Here is a 16,730-nt window from a genome sequence, read left to right on the forward strand (position 1 = left end):
TCCAATATTTATCCTAAACTTTTACTCTATCTGTCTCTCTCTCTTTATCCCTCATTCCCATCTTCCTTCCTCTTTCTCTCTCAAAGTAAATCGTTACCGCGTCCGTCCAGGTTCTAGTGGTGCATCGATCGTCCAAGAAACGGAATTTCTTCCTATAAAAGCTATTCTCTCTTTCTCTTTCATTCTCTTACAATTTTTCTTGAAAATTCTTCTTTAATCTCGTAAAGTTGCGGATCTATAGTTTATCTATATAAAACTTGATAGTTTAATTTATATATACAATATATTTTATATACTGGATGGAGATCATATAAATGGGAACATCTAAATATTTTAGTTTGTTTACAATCGTATTAGAAAATTTCAAAGAAAAATAATTGCGCTATTACAAAGGGGCAAATTTAATCGTTGAAATAATTTTTGTTTTTATACGAGATTTGTAGGACGATTAATTTCTTTGTTTTTTTTCTAAACGATAAATAAAAGGATAATTTTTGCAAATAATTTCAATAGAAATACAATAATAATAATTCGATTTGTTGGTGATCTTAATTTAACATTTCGAGGGTTCAAAGACATTAGAAATTCCTGTGATCTTAAGTCTACGTGTTAAGGTACATAGAGACACATAGGTACCCACACATACACACATAGATATACATATGAATACACAAATATACATGCTCATACACAGATAAAGATTAACGCTTTGTCGATTCGAAAGCACGTACCTATCTTCTGTTGGACGTGTATGTACACACTACCATACGTTCGTTTATGTACGTTAGCGCATGATTATTGTGACAATTTCATTTCGTAACGTCCCACAGGACAGGCAATGACTTCGTACCCGAAACGATCCAGGGTCCTCCGTGCTCCTGCTTTTAATGCACCACTATCAGGGTGACCAGCGTCACTACGTTTGCTAAATTTCCCTTCGGGATATGTTTCGCGAATACTGAAAATCCATTTGCTATCTAAATTTCGACTATCCATTCCAATTCCTTCGTTAAAACTTTAGCCCCATTAACCAAGGATACACGATATTAAGATCGTGATAACAAGATCCTTATACGATTTTTATTTAAACACATTCGACGACGAATTATTTTAGTGATTTTATATTTAATTGTATCGAAACATTTGTATATTTCTTAATTTTATTTATGATAGATAAAAAAGAAATTGAATTGATTTAAAAATAAAATCAATCGCGTCGAATTTCATCCGTTTTCCTGTCGTATTCAAACCGACTATAAAAAAAAATATGAAATAATTACAATTTTTGCGTATAAACATTTGATATAAAATCAAATAGTAATCGTTAAACAACAAAATTATATTACAATTGACTATAATAATTTAAAAACGAACACGAGGCTTTGATATTAGATAACTTTGAAACAAAACGTTCGAATAAATTTGCATGTAGGGGGGGGGGAATATATGCATATCCAAGCGAAATTATACAAAATGGAGTAAAGAAAAAAAAAACAAAAAAAAAAAAGAAAAAAAATAGAAAGGAAGAAAAAAAGGGGAATCTCTCTTCATAGAGGGCGGCAAAGAACGGACACTTTTCTATGATCCTCGGGCAACGAGGCCGATGAATTGATGAATTCGACGTGAGAAGAAGTTTTCCTCTGTCGATATCTCCCTATCCTCATCTCTGGGGGTACCTCTTTTCAACTAGCTTTGATCGACGTTACTTCAAAGCGAACGTGCTCGCTGTCTCATTTCAATTCTGTTTTACTTCGCCCGCATATCGATATCCTTTGTTTTTCGTCCTCCATCGTCTAGCCCGAACGAATGAACCAACCAACCAACGAACGAACGAACGAACGAACGAACGAACGAACCAACGAACCCAGGCATCGGCCTTTTCTGAGATGAATTTTCTGCTCAAAGACATGGATATAGTAGACCGATAAAGGGACAAACAGACGGATCCATAGACGGTTTCAATAAAAAAGAAAGAAAAAATAGAGAAAAGATAAAAAAAAAAAAGAAAGTAAGGGAAACGAAGTCTCCGGGTAATCCGAATTTTCGGCGTCTCAAAGTATCCGCGAGTGAAAATCGAGTGAGAGGACCGGAGGAGAGACGAACGAAAGGCTAATGGCGTTGGAGATGAGGGTGAAAGAGACGGAAAGAGGAGTGGCCGTTATACTAATTTGGTGGGTGCTCGTTAACGACCCCTTTGAGGTCATAAGTTTTGCCGGTCGGTTCGTTCGCTCACACAAGAGCGAACGTGAACGCGGGGGAGTGAGAGAGAGAGAGAGAGAGAGAGCAAGAGAGAGAGATACAACGAGAATGTGTGGGCGAGAGTGAGAGAGTGAGAGAGAGTGAGAGAGGGTGAAAACGTGTGTGCGCGTTTCGCGGGACATACTCGATGTCCTTTTCATCCCCCACTACGTTAAAGTTACCGACCGGTAGAGCGCACTCTGCTAATCGCGATCGCATTCGGCTCATATTCGCCAAGTTTCGTAGATTTCCGTGAAAAGCGCGCCGGATCGACGGGAGAAAACTAGCCAAAGGTTTTTCTTGATTGCGCATGCGTACAATGAAAATCTGCGCGCCCCTTCGGCGTCGAACTCACCCTACCACTACTTCAAACCACCCCCATACCGAAGGCACCCCACTACTACTATTTCTACTATTACTACTACTACTACTACTACTACTAATACTACTACTTCTCTACTATATACTACTACTACCAATCTCCGTACTACCTCCCCACTCCTCGATTCTTAAGAGAAGTGGTGGGGATGAGAAACGTGCTTGTCACGGATGCACTCGCCAAAGAGACGACGGACAAACGCTTCAGTAAGCGCCGCGAGCTCGACGTGGATGGACGCTTTGCTCTCGGCATATTCTTTATCTATTTATACTTTGCTTAATATTGTTATTATTATTATTATTATTTTATAATATAACACATAAGTTTGAAATTATATATATATATAATATATATATATATATATATTTNTAGGATATCAAAATGATAAAGAAAATATAAGAAAGTGATACAAGAAGAAAGGAGAAAGAAGAAGAGAGAAAAGAAAAAAATATATATATATATTTTTTTCTTTTCTCTCTTCTTCTTTCTCCTTTCTTCTTGTATCACTTTCTTATATTTTCTTTATCATTTTGATATCCTATTTCGATGGTTTCGGACTAAACATGTACGTTCGGAACGATTAACACAAATTTGAAAATTAATTTCTTTATATATTTATATTTTTCTTTTTGTTGTTGTTGTTGTTGTTTAAATTATTTAATTCCCAGTGTCGCATGGAATTTTCGCGCGTGTTAAAAATATTAATCGATTTGATCGTTGTTAGAGATCGAATTAATCGATCGTAAAGATATTATCGATAACAAATAAATCGATCTCGTGAACATTGCGAACTATTTTCATTTGACTAATGTTAAATTTGAAGAAAAGATAATAAGAAATATAAATAAAATATAGAAGAAATAGAAGGAGTAAAAATAATATTATAAAAGAAAGAATAAGTGTATCGTGAATAAAAAAAAAGAGGGGTCAAACGTCAAGAAAACTAAAAAGAGAAAAAAGGTATAACGGTAAAGAAAAGTTAGAGTAAAACAAAGTCGAGGATAAGAGGATAAAAAAGAAAAAGAAAAGAGAGAGAAAGAGAGAGATAACGAATTGATATAAAAAAGAAAGAAAGAAAGAAAGAAAGAAAGAGATAGATAGAAAGTGAAAACCTATTTTGGTTCTATTTTCTTGAAACTATCATTCGGGTTTATCCGTGAAACAATATAGAAGGGAATCGGTTTATGATAGGAAGGATTCCCCTTTTGAGAAGGAAGAGATCGAACCTGATTAACGCGATCGTCTGTAATTAGCGATCGTAAAAGCTCTCCACTCGGCTGTTTCCAATCTGCTTTCGTGACTGATCGTTTCCTACACGGGAAGAAGGAAGGAAGGAAGGAAGGAAGGAAAGAAAAGAAAAAAAGAAAGAAAGAAAGATTAGGAAAGAAGGGTTGTTTTAGGGTTGGTCTGTAAGAAATGAAGGGAGGGGTGCTTTAGCACAGAAAAAAGAAAAGAAAAAGAAAGAAAAATCATACGGAATTAAGGGTGTGAGATCAACGATCTATACGTAAAATCAATCGATGAAGTTTACCAAGAAGAAAGAAAAAACATCTATCGTAACCCCATTGTTAACCCTGCTAACAAACCCCCATAGTTAATCGAGTAATCGGTGGTTTAAAAACACGAACTAAGGAAGGGTGAATGAAAAGAAGATGATGATGATGATGATGATTATGATGATGATACTTTCATTCTAGGAACTAAGTGAGAACCTTTTACGCTGTGTGTTTGTTTTCTCATCATTATTTTGTTTAATATTATTGTTGTTTTTTTGTTCTACGATCTACAATAATATTACTTCGTTCGCATTAACTCCTACGATCATCTTCACTCTTCTAATGGTAATTTCATCGTTTATCATTGATAATCAGAAGAAATATTAAAGATGTGTGCTTATTCCTTACGTCTTCTTTGCGTCCTCGGTGTTTTATTCATCGTTAATGGTAAGTCGATCAACATCATTTTTTTCTCTTTTTATATTTTTACTAATTAATATTTAATATTGTGTTTCGTTTATTTATTTACGCGTATATTAATGGAAATCGTTTTTTCCTTGTCCAACTATTACTAGAAACATATATATATATGAAAAAAAAGGAAAAGAAAAAGAAAAAAAAGTAGCGAATTTTTGTTCTTTTCATCGTTTTCGTGTCATCCTCCTTCCCTCTTTTCTTTTTGTCTCTCGATGGACGAGTGCCACGGAGAGCAACCGAAAGAGGGGTTGGAAAATGGTGCAAAAAGCTGAACGGCGACTACGCGGGAACACGTCGGTTTTATACGTCGACAGTTTTTACGGGCGCGTTGCCGCGTGTCAGCGGTCGTAATCTACGTGTTGAAATCGAGGATGATGGAGAGAGATGGACGAAAAAAGTTTTAGAGAGATAGAAAGGGAAAGACAGAAATAGAAAAAGAACGAAAAACAGAGAGAGAGAGAGAGAGAGAGAGAAAGAAAAAGTTCGGGGTTGGGTTTTGTGTATGTTGAAAAAGGACTAAAGGAAAGGATACTAGATGTTTTACTACTACTACTACTACTACCAACAATTACTATTACTATTAAAAACAAAATTAGATATGGAAAAAAAGGAAGGAAGGAAATAATAATAATAATATTAATATTTTTAAATAATGATAGTAGTAGTAAGGGAGGAACAGGTTTTACGAACAAAAATTAAACGTGGTTCGAAGGTTTTACAAATCTACGCACCTCAACAACAATATTATTATGTGGTTTGTGATAATAATATTAAAAATAATTGGTGAAGTAAGGGGACAAATGGGTTTTATTACAAAAATTAAACGAGATTTAAGGGTGTTGAATATCTACGCAAAACCTGTGGCCCTTTTACAGGCTGAAAGTAATACAAATATCTTTGTTTTGCGTTTATTTTTTTTTTTTTCTATATAGGCTCGCAACGGATTAATGCAAAGTCAAAAGAACGGTGACTGAATTAGTAGGAAAAAAAAATCAAACCCATTGGGAGGAGACTCCCCCGTTTTCCTTTTCCTTTAATTCTTTTTCTTCTTTTTTTTTTTTTTTTACACGTACAGTAGTTCGAAATGAAATAGAATGAAATGCATTGTTACTTTATTTTTCTCGCAGTACGTAAACTTGAATAATATAATTTAATTACAACGCGAAAACGATATTCGTTACGTGTTAATTAAAACGATGTCATTTATTTGAAAAATTACGTCGTCTAGATTTTTTTTTAGTTTTTTTTGTTTTTCGTTCGAATTCGTATGCCCCGAATAAAGGAAAACTTTGTCGGATAAATTCCTACGAACGCGTTCGAACGCGCGTGTAAGCATTCATTCGCATTAATAATAATTGTTGCACATTATCGTTTCAGGTAAATAATCGATGTAATCATTTCGATTAAACGAAATTGTAATTTAACGTTTCTAAAAGGATTCGTTAAACGAACGATCTGTTGCAAAGATTTTTGTTTTTTTTTAACGTAATTTCAGTTCCCAATACTTTTCTTTACTTATGACCTTTCTAATAATTTTTGTTCTTCGTCTTTTACTTTTTTTTCTAAAGATAAACCTTCTTTTCTCACCGGCAAAAATAAAAATTTCACGTCGGAATCATTCGAGGTTAAACGTATCGAACAAAATTGTTAATCCTTTTATTCGCATCAAATACGAAATATTTATTTCATACGTTACTTCGTGTCTTCTTTTTTTTTTTTGTTTCTTTAACATATAGGTAATTAATATTGTTTAATAGTTCTTTCTATTTTCTCTGGAAACCAAAATTATTCATTCGGTGTGAAAAGTAAGATGCTCTCATACACACACACACACATTCCTTCTCTCTCTCTCTCTCTGTCTCTGTCTCTTTCTCTTTGGAAAGTACCGTTTTCGTTTAACGTGCAGACCAACTCGTAGCTTTAGATTTATCTGCAACGTGTTGCGTCCTTGCTTTATGCAATAATCGACGCAATGTTGAACGAACGAACAGAACGAACTGAACGTACGAACAGTACAGAACAGAATACAACCAGAACTGAAGAGAAGAGAATAGAAGAGAAGAGAAGAGAGGAAAACGGACGAACAGAACAGAACAGAATAGAACAGAACAGAACAGAACGGAACAGAACAGAATAGAACAGAACAGAACAGAACGGAACAGAACAGAATGAACAAACTACGAGGATGCATTTGCCAAATTGCACAGGAGTTTTCGATGATCCCTTTTCAGTATATTTAACAATAATAATAACAATAAAAATAACAATAACAATAATAATAATAATAATTATTATTATTTGATAGTAGCTCGATGAATTTTATCCCTTTGCAATCTCTTCTTCCTTTACCCCCACTTCTCTCCCTTTAACCTCCCCCCCCTCTCTCTCTCTCTCACTCATATGGGATATCGAGCGGAAATTAGCATTTTAGATACATACGGAATGAGTTTCGGCCGATTGTATACGCGTTAGCGTATCCCTATGAACGATGAACAACACTAGGATAGGTGGAGAGGATAGGTGGTAGCTACGACTAATTTAAATATGCCTCTTGCGCGTTAATTAACAGCACACAGGGGAAAGCTTCTATTAAATTCGTTAAACAGAGATGAGGAGGAGAGGTTTTGGTATAATAAATTTATACATTTATACAAATATTAATTAATTATAATTGTATAAATATATTCGGTTTTTTACCGTGGTATTTGGTATCTGTTAAAAATCATCGTGTTAATCTTAACATTCTCCAATTTTGTTCTTTCACGATAACATATATATATTATATATTTGTAGTATATCAGCGTTTATTTTCGTCGTAGAGAGAAAGAGAGAGAGAGAGAGACACACACGTGTCGACAAGAATTGGATAAATCGTTCGATCGTTTTTCAGATCTATCATTTTCTTTGAGGAAATTACGTGTTTACCAAGAATATATTCTCTCCTTTTCTCTCTCTCTCTCTCTCTCTCTCTCTCTTTCTGTCTATCTTTGTCTTTCCGTAGTCTCTCGTTGTTCGTTCGATCGTAAAACGAGGATGGCAAGCAACATTTTCGACGTTACTAAAATCTAAACACATACGTACATATCGCATACGTATATCATGTATCTACATACACGGATAGATAGATACACGTGTAGATAGATAGATAGATAGATAGATAGATGTATAGATAGGTATGTATATAGGTAGATAGGGCGCAAAATGCGCTTGTACAAACATTGCATAGTGGACGAGGATCGGGTCAATGGGCATAAAATGAGCGCTTATTGCCAACAAAAGCTTCGCACCATCACCATTGGAAATTGACTTGTCCGTTTTCATACGTCCACTGAGATTCCACCGAGAGAATGACCGAAAAAGGTTTTACTAAACCCTCCTACACCCTACCCCTCTTTCTCTCTTCCTACAGTCCCCTTTTTTGAACCACACTCTTTCCCCTTCGATTCCTGTTATGTTCGTTAAAACTAATTTCTCTCTCTCTCTCTCTCTCTCTTTCTATCTGAATCCAATGAAAAGTCATCTCGAAATCCTAATCACCGATTATTTCATTACTAATCTCGAATGAGAAAATCAATCGTCCATGAGAGATTAATGTTTCGTGAGAGAAAATGTGATCCCATTTCCTTGTTCCCGTGTGTGAATAGACGCATGTATGTATGTATGTATGTATAGATGGATGAATGTATGTATGGATATATGGATGTTTGTGTGTGTTTTTGTTGATCCTCGGTTTTTATTTTTTTAAATAAAATTTATGTAGAATTTTTCATCGTTGATTCTCTAATTTACATTCGAGGATTATTTTTATTCTAATTTTAATTTTAATGCACGTTTATTATTTTACATTTCAATTTTTTTTATGTAATAATTATGATAATAGTAGTGTAATTCATTTTGAATATTACATTCGTTATTATTCGATTAAATGATTTTACAAAAAACAATCCATTGAAATTACATAAATATAATTCTAATGAAATAATAATTATATTTAATATTATTATTATTAGTAAACGTTTTTAGTTTTATGCCTCTCAAAAAAATATATCGATCAGAGTGTATAGGTAAACAATTTACGTGTTAATTCGTAACATCATAAGATCCAACAAATTTATAAATATAATATTACATTAATTATTTTTTAATACCTAATATCTCTACGATGAAACTCAATCCATAAAACAAAATACAAAATTAAGAAAAACAACACAAGAAAATTCCTTGAAATTATTGTAATTAGATATTAAAAAGTAAAAAATAAATTTCAAAACAGAATATCTCGTTTTCACGTGAAATATTTAGAATATGAACGATACGAGGATAGAGAATAGGGTAGAAAGTGGAATGAGGGGGAATGTGGGGAGGGTAGAGTTAGTCGTCATTAAAATCGAATAGATCTTCTTCGATCGATCTTCAGCTATCCAACGAAGCTGGTACACTCAACTGTTACGGTTTCCACAAACTACAAGGGTTGTTGTCGCTAATCGCAGGTAGGATGCTAACGAGGATGAGTCTCGAATATGTATACGATAAACACATACAATTCACACAGAGTAACTTACGTACGTATATAAACACATATATACACCAACGAACGTGCGAGTCTTTAATAGCTATGTATTAGAAGATGGTTGTGGGACGTACGACCGTCAATCAGTATGATTGAAAGTTCGGACGAACGGCGAATAACAATTCGTCTAAAATGACTGACAGCTCTTTACACAACAGCTCGCTAACACAATCTTCCCTTTTGTCAATAACGCTAACGCATCGCGTATAATAGCACTACGATAGGAAACCTCTTTTCTTTTCTGACTTTTTTTAATTTCATTATTGTCGTCTCTCCTTTTCTCTCTCTCTCTTTCTGTCTCTCTTGTTTTCTAATTTTCTATATAGATTACGTTGGTCATTAAGTTGTGCTGGAATTTGAAGTATTTTGTATTAAATGGACACTAGTGCATTAGATACATTTTTGTTCATAATTTTTTACGTAATGCAATATGATATTATTGTTTATTATAGTACTTAAAATAATACTAATTATTTGTTACATTACATTTGATCTATAAAATTCTATTGGAATTTGTTATATTTAGAAATTTCGTGTTAACAATTTTGACGTAATTTAATATCATATATATATATATTATGTCTCGTATAGTATAGTATTTAAAAAAAATAATAATAATACAATTTATGAAATTATTTATTCGTAAGTTTGATTAGAAAAAGGGACAGAAAATTATGTTGTAATAAAATATTTATACGTTTGATTACAATTTGTAATATATTTTCTCTATCATCATTTTAATAATTATTGTTAAACGTAATAGATGTGTGATATTTTAGTGACAAGTAAGAAATATAATTATCGTGACTAATAAAATTAATGTTTTCTTATTGATTAAATTATTATATTAAACTGAGTTATTTATTATCACGATCATTTAAAAGGATGTCAATACGATGTCAATTTCTCGACACTTTTGAGTTTATCGACGATCGAGTCCCTATCTCTCAGGGTCTATTTACCGAACCGTAGACAGTTCGATTGATGTCGATTAAGCTAGCGTAAATCCATGTTACGAGAATAGAGACTAGAGAACGTTCTAACCAGTAACCCCAATTTTCATACTAAAATCATATTACTCTAGCTTGAAATAATATACGCTTCCAATCCTAAGATCAATACTTTATACACTTATCTTTTATATATTTCATACATATGATTAATTTAAAATCATATCTCGGTAATAATAAAGGTAAATTTCATTTTACAAATGATTGAATTTGTGTTTTACGATAGGGGTTGTACATGATTTGAAAAGAAACAAAACATATTGTCAGTAGCAATAAGGATGAATTATGATTTATTATTATTTTATGAAAGGTTGAATAAGCAGAATTTATTAACAAAAACGACGTATACCTTTTAATCATTATATTATAATAATATTTAAGAAAAAAAAAATATATATTTGAGGGGGTGGGAAGAGGTTTTTATATTTTGTATATAAATTATATTTTTTTTAATTATATTAACAAATATTTTATTATTCAATCTTATATTATTTAGTTATGGAAATATTCCCCCCCAGAAAAGAAATAAACATAAAAAGAGTGAGTTTTATAATATATTCGTATAAATTATATTTTTATCGATTATGTAAATATATTATCTATCTATCTCTCAGAATTTGTATTATTTTATTTTATAATAGAATTATAAAAATCTGTGAAAAAAAAAAAATAAAAAAAAATTATATATGCATATATGTATTGTATGAATAATATGAATAATAAGTATATATGTATAACGTTGGAAGTGATTTTATCCAATAAGTAAGGCACCAAGGAAAATCGCTTTATCCAGGAAACTCATTTATTCTCGAAGGTTATTTTAGAGTTAAGAAGGAGAGAAAAAGAGAGAGAGAGAGAGAAAGAGAGAGAGAGAGAGAGAGAGTCACCCCGTCGAAAGATGTTTCTCACGATAATACGCGATAGTCAGGATAGTTATAATCGACTGTAAGGGCTTCTTAGAACGAAATATATCTCTAGCACTCTCTCTCTTATCCCATACTAACCTTCTTCAAGAGATTCATTTCTTTTAAGGGCCTTTTCATCTGCCTTTAAGATCCTACTCAACGTTGCTACCTTGATGTTTAACTATCGATTTATTTTTATCTATCTAATCTTCGGAATCATCTTTTCTCTCTGAGATCATCTCAAATGACTGCTTCCCCAATCAGATTTTATTATAAACCCTTTCCTCCTGTGTTTTGTTTATTTATTTATTCAAAATATTTTCGTTATTTTTTTTTACGATCGTTACTTTTAATTAAATCAATTGTCAAGTATTCGTTAATATATATACAATAAATACGGTAATTATTATTTATTTTATATATGTATATGTGTTATTTTTGTTTATATATTTATTATATATTTATTAATATTTTTCAATTATATATTCATATATTAATTATATATATGATTATTTTGTTAATTTTTGTTCTCTTTTATTTTTTTTGTTATATTTCTTGAGTGCTTTCAATATTTTTAATAAATTAATTTTTCATTGCTTTTTTAATCCGTGTTAAATTTCTTTTTAAAAATATTACGTATACGAATATGAATTAACGCAAATAAAGGTTTAAAAATTATTCTCTTTAAATGCATTTTTTTGGTTCTTCTATCGAAACAATGAGAATTTATCGCTCGTTATCTTCGACTAGGAGAGATCCTTTCATTAGAGGGGAAATTTAGGATGGCAGTGTGCGGTGCTTGTATTCGAAAGCACGAGCTCGGGAAAACGATGATCTAAATTCCGTTTACACTCACCAGGCAACACGTAGTAGAGAACGATTATGGTGTATTTTATCGATGATACATCGTACAACCCTGATTCCCTTGAATAATTTCTTATTTTTCTACGCGAGAAATTTCCTGTTATATCTTAAGACCTTTGCTGTACCTACTTACAAGATTGAATTTGAAATGAACCTTAAATCGAATGATTAATTTTAAATTTACTTGTTGGATTCCGGTTTGGTTACGTTTTTTTCCCTCACGACAAAAATTACTTCTATGAATTTTACTTTTTATTTCGTATAAGGTAACCAATTTTGTCCTATGGGTACCAATGGGGGTACCAAATGAATTAATTTTTAAATACGATTCGTACTATAGTGCGGGTTGAAAAGTTTTAACGAAAAAAACTTTTATTCCTTTTTTTTTTCTCTTTTTTTTTTTCTTTTTTCTATATAAATACGAGTTTATAAACGAAAAAAATTTGTTTCCATGCGAGGCTCAGAACTTTTCAATCTACCCACGTATATGTGTATATGTATCAGTAAAGTATATATTTGCGTATATAAATATATTATTACGATTGTCATCTTTAATATTAAATCGGTAACGTTAGATTAATATTATTATTTATATTATTTCTACACAATAACTATCATTTTTAAATATTACGCGTACATGGGGTGAGTTGAAAAGTATTGACCCAATTGTTTTCGATAAAAAATTTACTTTTATAAAATAAAAAACATTAGTTTTGTTTTGTTGTCGTTGAGATTCAAAACTTTTTAATCCACCCACGTATATAGATGTGTATGCGTGTTATATATCTCCTTGCATATACAAATATTATTATTATAATTTTCAAAACTGTATCGATCCGTAATGAACTAAAAATTTATTTCTTCGATAAAATATTCAACGAAGATTATTTGATAAATATTATGTCGATGATGGAAACATATAAAAAAAAAAAAAAAAGGTACAAATTTTCTTTTACATGTATATACACCGTATACCATGTATAGATAATATATTGTATTATTCGAGTATGAAAAATGAATGCCAAGTTGGTATAAAAATTTAGTGAACAGGAGAGTTAGCGAGCTCCCAGGGAAATTCGGTGGACAGTTCGCATTCGCGGAAGGCAGCTACGCTTAATAAAGTTTTAAAGGGCCGCGAGTCACGAGGTTAAGGGCGACCTTTTTGTAGGAGTTTTCCTACTAGCATGTAGTAGTACTCCGGCTACAGAAAACTCTACTAATATGAGCTTATTTAAGCTCCGAGAAAACCTTTGCTTCTTTCTTTCTTTTCTTTTTTTCTTTCTTTCTTTCCTTTTCCTTCATTCTTTATTTTTTGTCAACGAATTTCATACTTCTCTCGCTGCATTATTCGTATCTATAATTTTTTAATACTTTTTTTTTTACATAATATAAAAATAATAATTAATACATCGCTTGTGAATTATTTTATTGGCATGATCAACGAGTAAAACGTTCAAATTTTTATTTACAATAATAATATAATTTGTTAATAATTTATTGCTATAAACAGTTCGCATAGGTTTTAATTAGTTGACACGAGTTTATAATATTTATTTATTTAATTATCTTATAAATAATATTAGAGATAAAATCGAAAAAGTTTCTGCTGATTTTATCATTAGGTGTCTTTATCAGGTAGCATAATTTTATTAATACTAATTCGATCGTGTCACGTACTAGCGTGCATCTGAAACGTGAAATTTATGGCAAATATGTGATATTAGAAAGAACAAGTCGCGAATGATTTTCAGGTATGAAAATTTCAATGTTAAAGATGCACCATCTCTAGCATTGTATTATATTTTATTTCTTTCCCGATCAAAAAAAAGTACATTTTATTAATTTTAATATAATTTTTAATTATAATTACAAAACAGTTTATATTTTCATTTGTTGAAATTTAGATACGAGATCGTATTTGTGATTGATAAATCGATTGCACAAATCGAGACAATATATCGAAAAAAAAAAAAAAGGGGAAAAACTGTCTGTATCTTTTATTTCTTCTCTTAAATATCATATTACTGTACTTGGTAGAAGAACAGGAAGGAAAGTAAGAAGCTTTTCTGCACAAAGCTCGAGATAAGATTTTCTATGTAAGAGAGAGAGAGAGAAAGAGAGAGAAAGAGAAAATAGTCATCCTAAAATTGTCATCGCAGCTCGTAGACAAGAAAGAGAGAGAGAAAGAAAGAGAGAAAGAGAAGGAAAGAGTCTAATAGAAGTAGATTTTGTAGAAAAATTGTCTCTTTTAAGTAGTCGTAACGTTTCCCCATTCAAGTTTCTCGTTTTTCCCAAAGTCTTCACAGTTAAACGAGAATCAGTTCGAAAAGAAAGAAAGAGAGAGAGAGAGAGAGAGAGAGAGAGAGAGAGAGAGAAAAAGGGAAAGAAAAATGAGAATGAGAGATAGAGAGAGATAGAGGAAAGTTTTGTTCAATGGCTTTGCGATTATTATTACGAGTATCGTTATCAAAAAAGTTGATGATTTTAATCGTTAGTTCGAACTGGACCCGATCGTTCAATTAATTGCATCAATTTTCTATTTAAATTATCTTTTCCGATATCTGTCTCTCTCTCTCTCTCTCTTTCTCTTTCTCTCTCTTTCTTTATTTTTATCTCGTTGAAGTTATGCATAGATATTCAGAGAAGTTATGCAATTCGAATTTCTTTGTCGTTTTTTCTCTTTTCCTTCGACAGTTTCGATATCATCGAGATTAACGATACGATTTGTTTTGAGATATTGAGTTCAGGCATGGTCAATGATAAAAAGAAATAGAAAATAAAGAGGTAGAAAGAGAAATTGGGAAATAGATAAAGAGAATGATAGAGAGACGGACGGACAGATGGAAATAAAGAAATACACATATATATATATATATATATATATATATATATATAGAAAGAGAAATAGAGAGAGAGAAAGACAGCAGACAGATTTATAAAGAGAGAATAAAGAGAGATAGATGAATGAGACAAAGAGAGTTAGACAGATATATGTGGAAAGAAAGAGATAAAAAGAAGAAAGTGATAAATGAGTGAGAGAGAGAGATAAAGAAAAAGATAGAAAACGAATGAGAGAAAGAGAGAGAGAGAGAGAGAGAAGGGCATAGAAGGGTAAGAGAGCGAGAGCATGGATTATTATCGCGAGTGTAGTATAATAAGGATTTCTCAAGAAGGTAAGGAGTGTTTGACTGTACGTGACTGGAATTTTCTAGCTTGGAACGCTCGAATTACTTTGACAAACTTCCTCGTCTACGTGTTGTGGTCTTGATGGAAAAGACGTGCTCGTTAAGTTGGAAATTTTAGCGCAGGGAGTAAGTACTTACTTATATATTATATCGAATGCCAAGTATTAACTCAATGCTAGTCGTCGGTCGTTTTCTTTGATAATACAATCATTTGACTGTTTCGATAATTCGAGGATTCGAAGAGAATATCTAGGGAAAACTTTCAAATTGACTAGATCAAAAGATATCTATTTTTAGATATATTGACGATGACTCTTTATATTATATACTACTATATTTACAATTGGTCGATAAGTAAAGTTTGAATTTTTTTGTTAAGTATCCAAAAGTACTTTTTCTTTTTCTTTTTCTATTTTTTTCTTTTTTTGGTGAGACTACTTCAATGTTGTTAAAGTTTGTAATTGTTGTATTTCGTCAATAGGAATGAATTTTTTCAAATTATTGAGAAACTTTCGTATTATCTCATTATTTTTGTTTCCAAATCTTTGTATTACTTATCGGTTTATCTAATATAAATGTACACGTTTCTTAAGAACCATCATCTTTTTTATTTTCTCTTTTTTTCCTTTTATCATTAACGAAGAAGAAGAAAAAGTAGAAGAAGAAAGAAGAAGAAGAAGAAGATGATGAAATTTCTCTAATTACCAAGAGTCATCTTTTAATTTCGTTCGAAATCGATAATGCGATCAAATAAATACGTTTCGACTATACGCTATAGTGCATCGAGGCCGTCTTTCTGCTAATAAGTTTCGAATTTGTTCGGATTGCTTCGGGAAAAAGTTGTTAGAGGTAGAATGAAGGAAAGAAAAAGCCGAAAATAAAAAAAAAAATATATATATGTGTACTATATATAAATGTACGTGAAAATCTACACAGTGGTTCATATAAAATATTACTAAACATTTTCAATCGATCTTCAAATATTATCTTTCTCAAAAAGAATTATTTATTTCGCATAAATATAACAGACTGAAACATGTATCGTCAACTTCGAAAATAAAACGAACAAAAATTGTACCGAAGTTACAACGAAAATCCGAACGAATTTTAATTATCGTTAATAATCATTTTGAAATAATACGAATTCGATTCTGTTACTAATGAATTCTTTTTACGAAATTTTTTATATCATCCTTTTTATATATCTAATCTTTTCGTTACTAGCAATTTATATATATACATGAGATCGTCCGTACAAAAATTCCCGTATTAACCATGCAACGATCGAATTCATATAAAACGATACTCGCAATTTAAAGTATATGCCGTATGTGTAACGAAAGAAAACAAATTTATTTAAACTTTTCATAGACAACAACAAAAAATCCCTACAAAATTCGAAATATAAATGTCTATACAAAAATATAATAGAGAAATCCTGTTGTAATGTTCAATTCGTTTCACCCTTTATATCCAAATACATATATACTTGTACATATATATACCAGAAATAGGAAAGATGGCAGTGAAGTATATGTAAGTTTAAAGGCATTGTCGGGGTGCACAGTTCTATATCGTTCACAGATGGGAGGGGTGGGTGGGGGCG

General features: G+C 31.6%; 1 protein-coding gene across 4 annotated transcripts in view; it reads left to right on the forward strand.

The window, feature by feature from the left end:
* Positions 1–2,802: 2,802 nt before the first annotated feature.
* The window catches only part of LOC106784914 (carbonic anhydrase-related protein 10), a 226,206-nt gene continuing 212,278 nt past the window's right edge, over positions 2,803–16,730 (forward strand). For 2 of the 4 annotated variants that reach the window (XM_014744921.1, XM_014744924.1), the window contains exon 1: positions 3,584–4,560. In XM_014744921.1, coding sequence (XP_014600407.1) covers positions 4,503–4,560 — 58 coding nt within the window. In that variant the 5' untranslated portion in view covers positions 3,584–4,502. Of the gene's footprint in view, positions 2,902–3,583; positions 4,561–16,730 lie in introns of those variants that run through there. The other 2 variants (XM_014744923.1, XM_014744922.1) reach the window with 2 other exon arrangements.

This window comes from Polistes canadensis, unplaced genomic scaffold (genome assembly GCF_001313835.1).
Source record: "Polistes canadensis isolate GaletaPanama2010 unplaced genomic scaffold, ASM131383v1 scaffold_42, whole genome shotgun sequence".
NCBI classification, from domain to species: Eukaryota; Metazoa; Arthropoda; class Insecta; order Hymenoptera; family Vespidae; genus Polistes; species Polistes canadensis.